This window comes from Rhizophagus irregularis, chromosome 19 (assembly GCF_026210795.1).
Source record: "Rhizophagus irregularis chromosome 19, complete sequence".
NCBI lineage: Eukaryota > Fungi > Glomeromycota > Glomeromycetes > Glomerales > Glomeraceae > Rhizophagus > Rhizophagus irregularis.
In genome coordinates, this window is record NC_089447.1 from 89,565 (window position 1) to 104,637 (window position 15,073).

The following is a 15,073-nucleotide window of genomic DNA, read 5'->3' on the forward strand; positions in this document are numbered from 1 at the left end:
TTTATTAATACTATTATATATGCATTTTATCAAATAAAGAAATTATTTATACTTTATTGAACTATAAATTTTCTTATTATTGTATTTTTATTATTGTTAAACTTTTAAATTATTAAAAGTTATTTTGAATATGCTTATCAGATATGCTCAAAGTCAGAGAGAAAAAAATGCCATCTTTGATTGGTTTTTGCTAGTAAAGAGTTCTCTACTTTTTCTGAAAATTCTGCAGGCAGGTGTAATAGTTCTGCCCACTCATTTAGTTCGTGGCCAATTTTTAAGTATGAAAGTCAGGGAACGATCAAAGTCATGTGATTTTTCTTTAGGATATTAAAATTTTGGAATTATCAATTTGTGATTGTTTTATTACTGCAACAGGAAAATTTTATTATCTCAATGCATATAAGCCTTTTTTTCTGATCTACACTACATACACGTTAAAACATCATGAGCCTGATATGAGTAAAACAAACTTATTCAAATGCCTTATTAATATAATTATACGTGAAAAATTATATTAAATGGAGTTCCTGGTATTCCTTGTAATCTAACTTACTACAGAAATATTAATTCAGAATTTGTTAAAGCGTCATGAGTCCTCGAAGCTTTAGAGGGTGATGCATCAACAGGAGATTCACTTACACCAACGTGAGTTTTGGTAAAGGGAACAATCTTCTATTATTTGACTCTGTCATGCCAAAAATAAAATAAGCATGGAATACATAAAAATAATACATTAAAAGCTGTCAAATTTTATACCTTGAATAATTGATCCTTAGTACTTGGAATACTGAATTCTGTTAGAACATCAACAACATGTAGACCTCCATTTGTTCGATGCATTACATAAAATGCAAACTTTCGCTCTAAGATTGATTAAGAAAATACAAGGCTTAATAACCTTTAATGAAATTTATGGGCCCTAGATCTATGTTACTTACAGTAGACAACAATTCCATATGACTCTATAGAAGATACTTCTTGTTCTGTTGCTCCACGTGATATAAAATGTTGACGTTGGTAATGAATAGAAATTTGCATACACTTATGCACTTTTTCTTAATTTTTTGATGTCAGTATAAAGGGCGTTGCCAACAACCTCTAAGAACCCTACTTCCATAATAGTAGCATTAGTAGCATTTACATTGATAGAGTATATCCCGTCCTGGGAACACCCCATGGTGATCCGCTAAATAATAAATTAATAATAAATATTAAAGATTCCTGAATTTAATAACAATAAAATTTAAAAAAAATAAATAAATAAAAACATACTTCTCTGATATAATTGACTGAATTTATCGTCAAATCTTAAGGATTCCTTGAATCGAATTGGACCATTTGTTCCATTAAAATCTCTTCTTGACATTGTATAGAAAAAGTTGCTAGCATCTTTGTGATTTGTGAAACGAATTAAGCATAACTAAATTTATAGATGATCAATTTAATGTTAATTAATTCAAATTACCCTTTTTTAACGAATGCTTCCACAAAAGAAGCGAAGAAGTACTTCCAATAATGAAGTTTTTTTTTCGGAAGGAAGACATAACCAAAATCAGTAGGCCTTCCCGAAAAAACTTTCTCGGATCTTAAACACAACTTACCTTCAGTCATAATTTAATACAAGACGGCTACATTATGTAAAGTATTTCAAAACAACTAAATACGATTGGTATTCAGCAAATATTTCAATACGACTAATTACGTTAAGTACTTTAGTTAATTTAAACAAGAAATCACGCGTCTGATAGTTAGTTCTACACGCGTGTGGACAGACGAGAAATCCGGATGGACTTTGCCTGAAATGTCCTACGCTTACGCTTCAGACAATAACATATTTTGTATATCTGTTAATTTTTAAGTGGAAAATTAGCTTTTGATCCTCAATTTTTATTTCACAACCTATCACGTGTCTTAATATTTAATCTGCATGTTGTAAATTGAAGTTGAATCTTAATCGTAAATAAATTTTCACTCAATATGGTTCGAAAATTAAAATATCATGAACAAAAATTGCTCAAGAAAGTTGATTTCCTTCAGGTAAATTAAGAAATTTTATCTTATTAATTTTATTTATTTTATTATTTTTTATTATTTTTATTTATATTTTTCTAATTTTATTTTCACAATTTTTCTAAATATACTTTTTTGTATTTCAGTGGAAGAATGAGGATAATATAAGAGAAATAAAAGTAATTCGTAGATATCATTTACAAAAACGAGAAGACTATCATAAATACAATAAATTATGTGGTTCAATAAAAAAACTTGCTAATCGTATATCATTACTTGATCCAAGAGATCCTTTTAGAAGTAAACAAGAAACTTCTTTATTGGATAAATTATATTCAATGGGCCTAATTACTAGCAGAAAACAATTTAGTCAAGTTGATAAGATAAATGTTTCAGTTTTTTGTAGGTGAGATTGAGAGAAAGTTGTATAGTAATTTATGATTGATTGAGATTAATTTGATAATGTATTTCTTTTTCTTTTCGAATTTCCCATAGGCGAAGATTACCTATTGTAATGTGTCGATTAAAAATGGCAGAAAATGTTAAAGAGGCTGTTACATTTATAGAACAAGGCCATATCCGTGTGGGACCTGAAACAGTTACTGACCCTGCCTATTTAGTTACAAGGTATATAATTCATAGTTTTTTTAAATTTTGATTTACCTAATTTAATTATTATTATTTATTTTAGAAATCTTGAAGATTTTGTAACGTGGGTAGACACTTCCAAGATTAAAAGAAAGATTATGAAATATAATGATAAGGTAATATTGAATCCTTCGAAAAAAATTTTTTTTTCTTTCTTTGTTAATTAACTAATTAATTGATTTATATATTTAGCTTGATGATTATGATTTATTATAATTATAAATTTGCATTGAAACATTGAAACGATTTATCAATATTATTATTTATCATGGAGTAAATGTTAGAATAACATGTGTTACAGTAGTTAAAAGTATCTTATTCTTAGAATTTTTTACATGGAAAAAATCTCGGTATTTTTATTTCACTGAAAAAGATTAAATATAAATTTCAAACCAACAAAAAAAAAAGAACCTGAAATTTTTATTTTTCTTCAATGATTCTCTCTTATAAAATATTAAAGTTTACTACACACGAAGGTAAGCTAAAAAAAACGCACAAGAAAAATACTAAAGCAAAAAAATTATTAATCGTAAACAAAAAGAAACCCACAAATTCAAAGTTAACAAATACCATAACTTTAACCGTTTAACGCCATAATCTTTAAGAAAGAAGTTTAAAAATCAATTTCTATCTAAACTAAAACTAAAACTAAAAACTAAAACTAAATTGAGAATACCAAGCAAACTAAGACTAATTTTAAAATTAATCCCTAAAAAAAACTAAGATTCACTCTATCTTTTCTTCAACAAAGAGGAGAAATTCGAAATATAAAAAGAAAGAGAAAAAATAACTTCTTAAAATATCTTCAATTAAAAAAATTTTTATCCTTCGATTAATTTCCCCTTCCCCCCCTAAATAAAGTTCTTTTCGTAAAATTTAAAATAAAATATATAAACTCTTATGAAAAAGTTTATATATATAAAGAAAAAAAACATACACTGCATAATAATAATAATAAAAAAAAAATAATAAATTATGTACAAGGAAGAAATTATAAAACGGGTGATAATGATGAAAAGGGTAGTAAAATTGTATTAAGTTTAATTTTTTTTTTTTTATAGAAAAGAGATATAAAAATATATACAGAAAAATAATAATAATTCGCTGTTTATATTATTAATGAATTATGCATCAACTTTCTTTTTGTGGTGTCGGCACCCGCATTGATGTAATAATATGGTTTATAGGGAATAAAAGGTAATGGCGTATTATAAATTTTATATATGATAAGGAAAGAAAGAAAAGGGAAAAATGAATAAAATGTAATAGTGAGTAGAAAAGAGTCTATAAAAAAAACAATTTTACAAATTAGGTAGTAGCATGGTATATAATAATAATAAAGATTGAAAGGAAGACGAATGCGGATTTACAGTATATGCGTGTATGATGGTCTATGTGTAAAGGAAATAAAAAAGAGAAATAAAAAGGAAAAGAGTATGGCAAAGAGAATATAAATAGTTCATCGTGTACTTAAGAAGTTTCGCTATATATAATTTTTATAATTTTGAACACAGAATTTACATAATAAGGTAATGTAATAAATTTAATAATCACATCAATTATTTGAGTTTAAGGACTAAGGCTATAGTTTTCGTTACATGTGACATCCCAGTTCTGCGGCAAACCAATCCAAGAAAACGACGTGATATAGACCTTCCCATTTACTCAAGAATTTCTTGTTCAAGAAGTTTTGGCTCAACTGGCGTTTCCAACTGATAATCTCGACCTTCCAACCACGTTCTAGAGCCTTAATTACACATTTATGAAAGCCTCCCTCGAAATATTCTGCATCTTTTCCATCTCCACTGGCAAGGACCAAAGTAGCTGGAGCATGATAATCTAGCAAAGATTCCAGAATCTTGAGATGGAGTAGCTCATCAACACATTGTTCTTTCTCCATCTCAAAAGGTGATTGATAGTCATTAAAATCTGTTTGGGTCGAGTTAGAATCACTTTTAACACGTTTTAAAACGGAAACTTCGTAACCAGCTTGATCCGCTTTTTCGAGTGGTTGATATAATGGCGAAGAAGCTACTAAAACTCTACGTGCGATATTCCTTTCACGTTCTAGTATGGTGAAAAGAGCATTATAATCTAACGTGGGTTTTGACCTTTGGCCCGAAAGTCCTTTCGGACGTTTTGCATGTTGTCTACAATACGCCAAGAATCCAACCAAGATGTTAGAATTATCAATGAAAACGTGGATAGGATCATCCGATATTGTGATTGGAATTGGGACACTAAAACGGAATGTCTTAGTCGTATTGTATATCTTTGGATTATTTAAAACCAAATCTGATTCCTTAACATTATTATACCTGGATCGAGAGTTTACTTGAATAGATTCATTGAAATGAACCTTTTTTACGCCGTCAATAAGCTATCAAAATTCAAAGAATATTATTTTTTTTTTTAGTATATTATTATTATATAGAACCAAAAAAGGAAATATATTTATCTTACCGTTCCCACAGCCACATCAGCTTTGGACTCGTTTGTAGTTGCAGTTTTTTTACCCTTCTTTTTGTTAGGTGATCCCTTTCCTTTACTAACTGTTACAATACCTTCAACCTTCTTCTTTGATGATTGTTGTACTGCTTTATGCACTTTAGATTCAGCAACCACTATTTCTTCTTCAGAAGAGTATTCGGAAGAAGAAGAATGAGGTAACTGTGGAGGTTGCTTTGTTTCGCTTTCTATTGATTGAACATTTAATATACTTTCAATGTCCAGAGGTGCCGGTATATTCGAGTTACACCATTTTGCTTTTTCACCCTGCAGAAATAGCCACAAGCCACCGAAATCTCCTAAACTTAGATTTTCTTGCGTCGTTTCCTCCTTTAAATATGACAACGAACTTTTGGATGAAGCAGCACGTGATGAGGAAGACTGAGTTTTGGACTTCTTTGAGCGTGTCATGTTGATATTTCTATTGTTTTTTACAAGTTATTCTCAAAAAAAAAAAAATACTACTTTCAACAATCTATTTAGAAATCTCAACTGATAAGAATATTATTATAATTGTGAAAAATAAGGGGAGTTCGTTAAACATGCTTGACATGAGATATTTATATACATTTTTATGCAGGCTAGTCTTGATCAAAAATGCAATGTGAATTTCCTATTGAATTAAGTTTGTGTCACTATGAACAAAGAACGGACAGCATACCCCTGTACTACTTCAAAAAAAATACCCCAGTAGAATAATTATTCCAGTTTTAGTATATGATCAGCACATACAATTTCCTGTTGGCGTTCTAATTCATTTGTTTTCCGCAGTCCACTTCGGTAAAACTATATTCGGTAGAAAAACTGACACGCCCATCAAGTTCATTATGTGAATTATGGGATACATGTCCCAATTGTCCCATTGAAAATGATGTAAATAGAAAATTATTATTTTCTCATATAAATATATTAAATATGCCAAATACAAGTTTCAGATGATAATTTATTTATACATTTATTCTTTAACATCTGTTTATACATTTCAATCAATTTTTTCAGCCTACAAGCTTTCACAAATACAAATTCGTTTCAAAAAAAAACGTGTCCATTCCGACGCGCGCAATCGGGTTTTGTGCACCAATCAGAAATAATTTATAATTATATGATATGACTCATTTCCATAAAAAAATTCTGGTATGTTCTAAAAATAGCTTAGGAAATCGATGAAATCATAGTTGAAATCATAAGTGATCATATTTGTAAAATCTTGGTTCACATGATGTGTTTTCTTTGATTGGTTAATTTTTTTTTCATAAAAATTTCGAGATAATAGATTTTTCTTTCCTCCTTCAAATCTGGTTTGATCGTTTTAAAAGTGGTTATTATACATAATGGTTTGTCATTTATTTTTTATATGAAAATGATTATGTTATTTTTTTATTATAAGGCTTCGGATAAATTAATTTTATTATGATTGAGCTGGTTAATGTTAAATAATGTAGAAATTTGGTCAATTTGATATTTGATCAATAATTAATTCAAAAGATTCATCATCGAATTATCTTCTCTTATAGTCCATTCTCTTTAAGAAAATATCCGTCAATTTAATTAGTTTTATTTTTTATTTTTATTTTTCATAAATTTTTTTTTTGATAGGTAAACGTTCCGAAAACCAGAAATACCTATTGTAAAGGTAGAAATTGCAAAAGGCACAGACCACATAAAGTCTCCCAGTACAAGAAGGGTAAAGATTCTTTGTATGCTCAAGGTATTTCAAATTTTATATAATTATTTTTAAATTAAACACATTCTTTTAGGCAAATTTAATGTAATTTATTGATACATACTGTACATACATATACACGCACATTTTTTAAAAATGTTGGAAACAGGTAAAAGACGTTATGATCGTAAACAATCCGGATATGGTGGTCAAACTAAACCCGTATTTCACAAGAAAGGTAAAATTTAACGCTTTTTTTTACCTTGATTTCATGATTTATTTTAAATTTATTATTAATTTTTTTTAAAAAAAAAAATTATAGCCAAAACTACAAAAAAGATTGTACTTCGTTTAGAATGTCAGAGTTGTAAGGTATGATCATAATGATAATCAATATTAATTTATATCAAACATATTTTATTTATCCTTTAACTTAATTAATAGTTTAAACATCAAATTGCACTCAAACGATGCAAGCATTTCGAACTTGGTGGTGACAAAAAGGTATGCTCGGTTATTAAATTAGCCAACAAATTCAAAAATAAATAATTACTAACGCTACTTTATTTCATCATATAGACCAAGGGTGCTGCTCTTGTATTTTAAGTTACTTATAAAACAACATTTCCTATTTTATTTCGATAATTATTAAAAAAAAAAAAGATAGTACACATTTTTTTAATGATGTAAGCAAAGTTATTGATTAATAAAATTTGCTACATTAGAGCAAAAAAAAAAATTTGGCACAATAATTTTATAGAAAGTGAAATTTAATTTAAACAATATTATATTATTACTTGTTTTTACATTGATATTTTATATCACTATTGGTATCACTTTCCCTCATCCCCCCAACCACTGTCATAATCACCGATATAATCTGGCCACCCATTTGTTGTGATGGCAGTATTTGTAGTAGTTGTAACCCAATTTTGATCATCATTATTATAATTTGGACTAGAAAGAATCTCATCACCACCATGATACTCGTAATCATCATCATAATCATCATAATCTTCTTCTTGATGATCATAAGAATCTAAATGATATTCTCTATGTACGATTATTTCTTCGTCATTTAACAATGTAAAATCAGAACTTGACCTTAATACGTCACGTAATTTATCTTTGGTCTTACAAAGTTGTCTAATTCTATGGATATCCCAAATTTCTTCAATTTTAATACGATTTGGTTCATGCTGTTGATCATTTTTAATATTTGTAGTATCTATTATTCTATTGCATAAAAATTGTAAATAATAATGAATTGTTTCAAGAATTTCTTCATAACTCTTATCCGGTTCATTATAATAAGGAAAATCAATCTTCTCAATATGCTCATATGTATCAAATGACGATAATAATGGTTTTGATGATGGATTTAAATCTCGGAATATCGCGATTTGTGTGACATTCCCTACTGCTGGATCACCATATTTAAGTTTACCTACTCCAGTATATTCTACAGAATAATTATATTTTTTTGCACCAGAATTTCCCCTTAATTTTAAAATAAATAAAAATAAGTTAATTACTATTATTAATATTTTAAAATTTTATTTATCACTTACCATTCTTGAAATTCCTTTCTTGTCCATTCAAAGCGATGGTCTTCAATTCTTAGCGTAGCCTCAGGTGTTCCATATTTTAATTGCGGAAAATAAACATTAAATTCTACATTCGGTGTTGTTACTATAACAATCTTTGGTTTGTAAGTACCAAGTACTATATCAAAAAATTTATCCAGCACGGGGGGATCAACATGCTCTACTCTTGTTTTAAAAAGTAGGAGAAAAGAATATTTATATAATAGAATCGAGCAAAAAAACAAATTAAGATATACATACACTTCCATACAAACAAGCGCATCAAATCCAAGAAATCTTTTATCCGCTATATCGATGCTTCCTAATAAATTGGAAGATGAATATCCAACAAAAAAGAGTCAAATTTTCAAGAATTGAAATTATAATTTTATTAAAATAGTATATATATATATATGTATGTACCTTGATATATATCTACAGTTAATGGAGTTAATCTCAAAAATTCAACATCATGATCCCAAGGACGACAATTCTCCACGGCTTGTTCAGCTATTTCACGATTTATGTCAACACCAGCAAGCCGTGTGATAGGTGATTCTTCAAAAGGTTGAATAAGAAAAGATAAAAGTGATCCCTCTCCACAACCAAAATCCACCACCTATTGAAGAAGAAATATTAATTTTATATTAGCAAAATTTTTTTTCTTTTTCTTTTTCTTTTAAAAAAAAATTATTTAAAGTTCATAATACCGAAGTAACTTTACTCTCTCGTAAAACTTCGTTGACAAAACTTCGCCTTTGTCTCCATAATGGTGGGTCGAAATAAACGAGATTCTTATCTTCTTCTTCCCCTTCCATTTTTTCCTATTGTGCAGATATTGAAAATTGAAAAGAAAGGTCGATTTTCAGAACATTTAACAGTTGATCAGCGATAAAAAAGAAATCAACGTATGACAAAATTTACAAAATTTATGTTGTTTCAACAACCTTGAACTATATTGTAAAAAACAAAAAAAAACAAAAAAAAAATGAATTTTTTGTATGTTTTACGAAATAGAAATTATATAAATATAAAATTTTTTTTTTAAAAAAAAAATAGACTATGCATAGCAAACAGATAGATCCTGAGGCTTATTCACCGCATTGATGACTATTAATGTGGCAATGTTTGATTACGGAAAACAATTGTTTTATTTCGTCAAGCCGAGTTTTTAAACTGAAGTTTTTTTTTGATCGGCTCTAAAAGATACACGTGATTTATTCATTTCAACCGACCTTACATAGCGTTCGCCCGGGTGACTCTAGGATTGTTCATTTCAAATCATTAACTCGGGCCGAATTTGTTGTGCTTCACCATATTCTTTTTTTTTTTTTGAATGGTAAGAAAGCTATACATTTATATATATAGTTGAAAATTTGAATTATTTATAAAATCTTACAAAAAAGGATCGAATGTAAAATTATCATATTGTGCTTATTACACAAAAACCTCGTGAATTTGCAGCAGAGTTGCATAATTTCAAACATTTTTAAAAACTTTATATTTTATATTTGACGCCTTTTTTTTTTTTTTAAAAAAAAATAAATTTTAAGAATATCACCTTTATATTATTTACGCCATTTTATCAAGTATATCTTAATTAAATGGCAATGGCGTATGCAAGACACCTTTCTTTTCCTGCATCGTTTCTAAGATAGAAAAATTTTTTTGAGTATTTATTCAATTTAGCCAAATTTAAACACAAAGTTTTTAATAATTTAAAGAAAGAAAAAAGGGTTCTTTGTTAAAAAGGAATGCATATTTTTTTCGACTTTAGAGCTGATTTATTATTCTGAACCTTAAAGGCCGATAGATATTCAATGGAAACTAACGGTAAATTCATCTACTTGTATAAAAGATATAATCACAATAACACAGTAAATTATTGGCCCATTTCACATGATATTTCACTTTATGTAAAATGTTATATGTTATTCATTCTATATTTAACACTATTAATATAATTAATATTACTTAAATAATTAATTATTTAATTGACCAATTAATTCGACTTAACGCTAATTGAGCTCACCAATGAACTTGTTTTGTTTCTTTGTTTCTCTTGTTGGATATTTTATTAATCGTAGAAATTATTTCACTCGTATTGGAAATAAATTCGGTTAAAAGTTTTTATTCTTTGTATTTTGGTGTTTGTTACTCAGAATATTCTATTCATTGACATTTACATTGGTCGTTACGAATAAACTGAGCTTTTATGTTTGACCTATAAACAGACTGAACGCGATCACGTTTTATAAGTCACGTGTAATAAATGGATCTTTTATAAATTTACAGTATGATTGATCAGAATTTAAGAAGACAATTAAGACAATTTCACTAATGAGAAGTCTATACGTGATGTAAATTCCACCAATCTAAGGCTGGCTGGCTTTGAATTTAGGGCAATCGAAATTTTAGTGAAATATATGAAATATATAAGTGATTTGATTTTATTAGTATATCACATTTTAATAATTCATTAATAGAAGATTAATATACAGTATTATGAAGAATCAATAATGCTAAATAATAAATACGCAAGTAATAATTATCATAATTGTGTCACATGTTGTAATAAAAAATCTTCCACCGCAATACTGTCGCTAAATTCATTACTTTTATACTTTGGATTCTCCACATCTTGCAATAACAAAGTTTCAACTGCAATATCATCACTAAATTCATTAAGGTTATTATCATACTTTTGAATATCTTTCGTATAAGGATTAAGTAATCGTGATGTATAAATAGCTTGAGGATGTTGTTTATCATAATAAAGATATAACCTACGTTTTTCTGCTATTCTAAATTGTTTTTCATATTCATAATGACACGTTTTTTTTGAAGCGGTAAATGATTCTTCAAATGAATCTGCTAAATCGGCAATTTCAGTTAAATTTGGTCTATTTTCTGGATTAGAATCCCAGCACTTTTTCATTAAATCAATATAACATTTTGGTTCTTCAAACTCGTGTATTTCAGGTCTCAATCCATTGATTATATTAAATGCTAAAACCTCATTGTGAGCATGATTCGCAAAAGGTTGTCTTCCTGTCATTATAAAATACATGATCATACCAAAACTATATATATCCGCTGCTTGCGTATAAGGTTTACCACTTAACACTTCGGGTGCTACATAAGGCATAACTCCATAAACGTTGTTTTTATCTTTATCATCAATTCTTCCACTAAATCCCATATCTGAAATAAATATATTGGTCCCATGACTCTCATCATTATTATCGTACATAAATAATATATTTCCAGTATGAAGATCACGATGAACCATCTGAATTTGATGAATAACCAGAAGACCATCAATTATATCAGATAATGTATCTATTTTATTTTTCCACTCAAAATCTTCATGATTCTTTCTCATCCAATCACTAAAATTTCCACCTTCCGCATATTCACTGATCATAACATATTCTTTTGTATCAGGATTTTGAGATATTCCATATACACTAAGAATATTATCGTATCTATTCATTGAATATGCTTTAATCTACATACATAAAATAAAAACTTACTTTTAATTATATTTAGAAAGTTATTGTTTGTAATAAAAAAAAAAGAAAAAAAAATATTTATACCTCATTTAAAAATTCAAGAGTGATATTTTGTGAATTGAATAAACATTTTAAAGCAACTTTTTTATTTGGTATTCTTTCATATCTCCTTTCTTCAACATAACAATTTTTATTATATATTAATGGACCGTCCTTCCATATTGCCGAATATATTATAGAAAAACCACCTTGTCCTATTTTTTTAACATCACTAAACTGATTATATGGTACCCATTCAAATACTATATTATCTCTACAATTAATAACTGATTGAACTTCTTGAATGATATTATTGATTTTTTCGTTTTCACTAGTCCAATTTATAAAATTTTTTTTTAAATAATCCAATTGACACATTCTACACCATTTATGGGTTACATTTATTTGATATTGTATTCTATCCACTGCATTAATATCTTTTTCACCGCATTTTTCGCAATAATTGTCTTGACAAACAATAATATAATCTTTTGTATATGGATATTGAGATATCCCATATATTTTAATAATATTATTACTCTCAAAACTACTATATTTAAATGAATATTGTTTAACCTTTAAAAAATAAAAAAATAATTAATTATTAGAATATATACCGTTAATATGTATTATTTTAAATTCATACCTCATTAAAAAATTCATCAGTATTATTATGTGAGTTATGTAAACATTTTAAAGCCACCCTTTTGTCTGATTTTCTCATCCATTTGTTTTCATTATAATCATAATATACTGGACCATCTTTCCATATTGCTAAATATTCTGTAGCAAAATTGTTTTTATTCATTTCTTTAAAATCATTAAATTGTTCATATGGTATCCATTCAACTACTATATCATCATGGTGATTAATTTTTAATTGCATCTCTTGAATTAATTTATCAATTTTTTTATTTTCACTGGTCCAATTTGTAAAAGTAAAATTGTTTTTTAAATAATTTAAGGAACATAATTTACACTGTTTATTAGACATATCTGGATCACCACATTGTTTGCAATACCCATTTTGAAGAACCATAATATAATCTTTAGTATCTGGATTTTGAGATATTCCATATATATGGAGAGTATCTTTATCATTATTATTTGATAAATATTTTTTAACCTATTAAAGAATGAAAAGATGATTTATTGTCAATAAAAAAAATTGTTTTATAAAATTAGAAAAATTTCGTACCTCACTTAAAAATTCACAAATTTTGTTTTGTGAATTATATAAACATTTTAAGGCAACATTTTCATTTGAATTTCTCATAAATTCCTTATTATTATCATCATAATATAGTGGTCCATCCTCCCACATTGCTGAATATATTTTATTAAATCCCTTTTTACTTATCTCTTTAATTTCATTGAATTGATTGTACGGTATCCATTCAAATATTTTGTCATAAAAATTATTAATATTTAGCTGCCTTTCTTGAATAAAATTATCAATTTCTTCATTTTCACTACTCCAGTTTATGAAATTATCTTTAAAACGATCCATTTGGCACGATTTACACCATTCATAATCTATATCCGTATATATTTCGCCACAATTTTTGCAATTATGTTCATATAAATTATTAAAAACTATGATATAATCCATCGTATCTGGATTTTGAGATATTCCATATATCTTATAATCAATACCTATAATGAGCATATATTTATGCTTTAAATATTTTTCGACCTAAAAAATAAACAAAATTATATTACAAAGTATTTAAATTAAAAATTGTAAAGAAATTCATAATTCATACTTTATCTAAAAATTCATCCATAATATTTTGTGAATTATAAGAGTTATTTATACACCTTAAAATAACATTTTCATCTGAATATCTTGACCATTCCTTTTCACTATCATCGTAATATAATGGACCATTCTCCCATATTGCCGAATATTCTGTAGCAGAATCAATTTCGTTTATTTCTTTAATATCATAAAATTGATTATAAGGTATCCATTCTAATATTGGATCATAATATTTATTAATGTTTAACTGTATTTCTTGAATATAATTATCAATTTTTTCATTTCCGCTAGTCCAGTTTATAAAATTATCTCTCCAATAATTTAATTGACATGGTTTACACCATTCGTATTTCGCATGATCTTCATCTATATATTTTTCACCACATTTTTCGCATTGACCTGTATATATTTTAAAAATTTATTAATATAATTTTTTTATATATGTAGAGTACAGTATATTAAGTATCGCTAACTTGTTAATATATTATCTGTCTGATTTAATATGAAAGAATGATCATCAGAATTTTTGAGTCAGAAAAGTCTTCTTCAAATTCCTTTATATCATCGTCTGACTCTAACATTATGGATGATGAAGACTCTGATATTATGGATGATGAGAAATTGTTTATATAGTGTGATGTTAAAAGAAAGAAAGCGTACAAAATGCCAAACTGCAGATCAAACAAATTACATTTCTAATTTATACATATTACGGTAAGTTTGATTGGCCGAAAAAGCTATTAGCGTGACTGTGGTAAAAATGTTTCAATTTTATAATCAACTTTACTATCCTAGTTTGTTCTTTTTCATAATCGTGGTTCGTTCTTTTCAATTGCTATATAACAACTAACAAAGATATCTTAGCTTTACAGCTAAGAAAATGGTAATACACAAATACACAATGAAGATAGAGCAGATTTCATCGTGAAAATGATGCAACATATACTGTATATGTATCCAATTAAAAATTAAACTTATCAAATTTCATTTTTTTTTTATCTGCCCAAATTAATCTTTGATGACAATTTGTACCATTGCATGAAAGTCCGCTCGTGTCAAAATAATCCCTCTGATAAATTCTTGAATCGATAACAATTACTAAAGTACAAAAATTCAAAAATATAAAATAAATTTAGAAAAAAAATAATAACTGTAGCACAAGTAAGCCTTAAAGTCTAAAGCTTAAGATGGTTATTGAAGAAAAACAGTTAATATAATCGTTAGTTTTAAGAATCCTGGTTCCTTTTCTTCCTTTATGACTAATAAGATGGTCCTATCTTTTATTTGACGTTGAAGTAAACTTGCCGAACAGACAAAAATACACTTATTGTATACTTTTTTT

At 27.2% G+C, this 15,073-nt stretch overlaps 5 protein-coding genes across 5 annotated transcripts; 2 read left to right on the forward strand and 3 right to left on the reverse strand.

Annotated features, from left to right (window-relative positions):
* The first annotated feature begins 1,952 nt into the window (after window positions 1-1,952).
* OCT59_010566 (Small subunit (SSU) processome component) lies at window positions 1,953-3,054 on the forward strand. Its single transcript, XM_025319548.2, has 5 exons — window positions 1,953-2,037; window positions 2,157-2,416; window positions 2,506-2,637; window positions 2,702-2,774; window positions 2,851-3,054. The coding sequence occupies exons 1-5, from the start codon at window positions 1,978-1,980 to the stop codon at window positions 2,872-2,874; spliced, it is 549 nt and encodes a 182-aa protein (XP_025173569.1). The 5' UTR covers window positions 1,953-1,977; the 3' UTR covers window positions 2,875-3,054.
* OCT59_010567 (uncharacterized protein) lies at window positions 2,992-5,577 on the reverse strand (the record flags this gene model as incomplete). The annotated part of the gene is made up of 3 exons (XM_066136008.1): window positions 2,992-4,898; window positions 4,977-5,038; window positions 5,122-5,577. The coding sequence occupies 3 exons, from the start codon at window positions 5,575-5,577 to the stop codon at window positions 4,253-4,255; spliced, it is 1,164 nt and encodes a 387-aa protein (XP_066000685.1). The 3' UTR covers window positions 2,992-4,252.
* Window positions 5,578-6,385: 808 nt separating this feature from the next.
* Window positions 6,386-7,581, forward strand: OCT59_010568 (60S ribosomal protein eL42). Its single transcript, XM_025319550.2, has 6 exons — window positions 6,386-6,500; window positions 6,763-6,874; window positions 6,999-7,067; window positions 7,152-7,201; window positions 7,274-7,333; window positions 7,409-7,581. The coding sequence occupies exons 1-6, from the start codon at window positions 6,498-6,500 to the stop codon at window positions 7,433-7,435; spliced, it is 321 nt and encodes a 106-aa protein (XP_025173571.1). The 5' UTR covers window positions 6,386-6,497; the 3' UTR covers window positions 7,436-7,581.
* On the reverse strand, window positions 7,434-9,551 carry OCT59_010569 (uncharacterized protein). The gene is made up of 6 exons (XM_025311235.2): window positions 9,363-9,551; window positions 9,126-9,239; window positions 8,839-9,034; window positions 8,677-8,737; window positions 8,401-8,601; window positions 7,434-8,329 (listed from the first exon to the last, which is right to left on the reverse strand). Exons 2-6 carry the CDS (start codon window positions 9,231-9,233, stop codon window positions 7,663-7,665), a joined length of 1,233 nt encoding a protein of 410 aa, XP_025173572.1. The 5' UTR covers window positions 9,234-9,239; window positions 9,363-9,551; the 3' UTR covers window positions 7,434-7,662.
* A 1,354-nt stretch (window positions 9,552-10,905) lies between these two features.
* OCT59_010570 (uncharacterized protein) lies at window positions 10,906-14,766 on the reverse strand (the record flags this gene model as incomplete). Its single annotated transcript, XM_066136009.1, has 3 exons — window positions 10,906-10,937; window positions 12,948-13,095; window positions 14,764-14,766. The coding sequence occupies 3 exons, from the start codon at window positions 14,764-14,766 to the stop codon at window positions 10,906-10,908; spliced, it is 183 nt and encodes a 60-aa protein (XP_066000686.1).
* Window positions 14,767-15,073: the final 307 nt, after the last annotated feature.

What these genes read in the sequence shown, in the direction of transcription:
- OCT59_010568 (XM_025319550.2), top strand. An exon ending in AGATTCTTTGTATGCTCAAG is followed by an intron (nt 6,875 to 6,998) that starts GTATTTCAAATT and finishes TGTTGGAAACAG; the next exon opens with GTAAAAGACGTTATGATCGT. An exon ending in AACTTGGTGGTGACAAAAAG is followed by an intron (nt 7,334 to 7,408) that starts GTATGCTCGGTT and finishes TTCATCATATAG; the next exon opens with ACCAAGGGTGCTGCTCTTGT.
- OCT59_010569 (XM_025311235.2), bottom strand. Translation starts at nt 9,233, where the DNA reads ATGGAAGGGGAAGAAGAAGATAAGAATCTCGTTTATTTCGACCCACCA. An exon ending in GAGAGAGTAAAGTTACTTCG is followed by an intron (nt 9,035 to 9,125) that starts GTATTATGAACT and finishes CTTCTTCAATAG; the next exon opens with GTGGTGGATTTTGGTTGTGG. An exon ending in GCGCTTGTTTGTATGGAAGT is followed by an intron (nt 8,602 to 8,676) that starts GTATGTATATCT and finishes TTTTAAAACAAG; the next exon opens with AGTAGAGCATGTTGATCCCC.
- OCT59_010566 (XM_025319548.2), top strand. Translation starts at nt 1,978, where the DNA reads ATGGTTCGAAAATTAAAATATCATGAACAAAAATTGCTCAAGAAAGTT. An exon ending in AATGTTTCAGTTTTTTGTAG is followed by an intron (nt 2,417 to 2,505) that starts GTGAGATTGAGA and finishes AATTTCCCATAG; the next exon opens with GCGAAGATTACCTATTGTAA. An exon ending in TTATGAAATATAATGATAAG is followed by an intron (nt 2,775 to 2,850) that starts GTAATATTGAAT and finishes TTATATATTTAG; the next exon opens with CTTGATGATTATGATTTATT.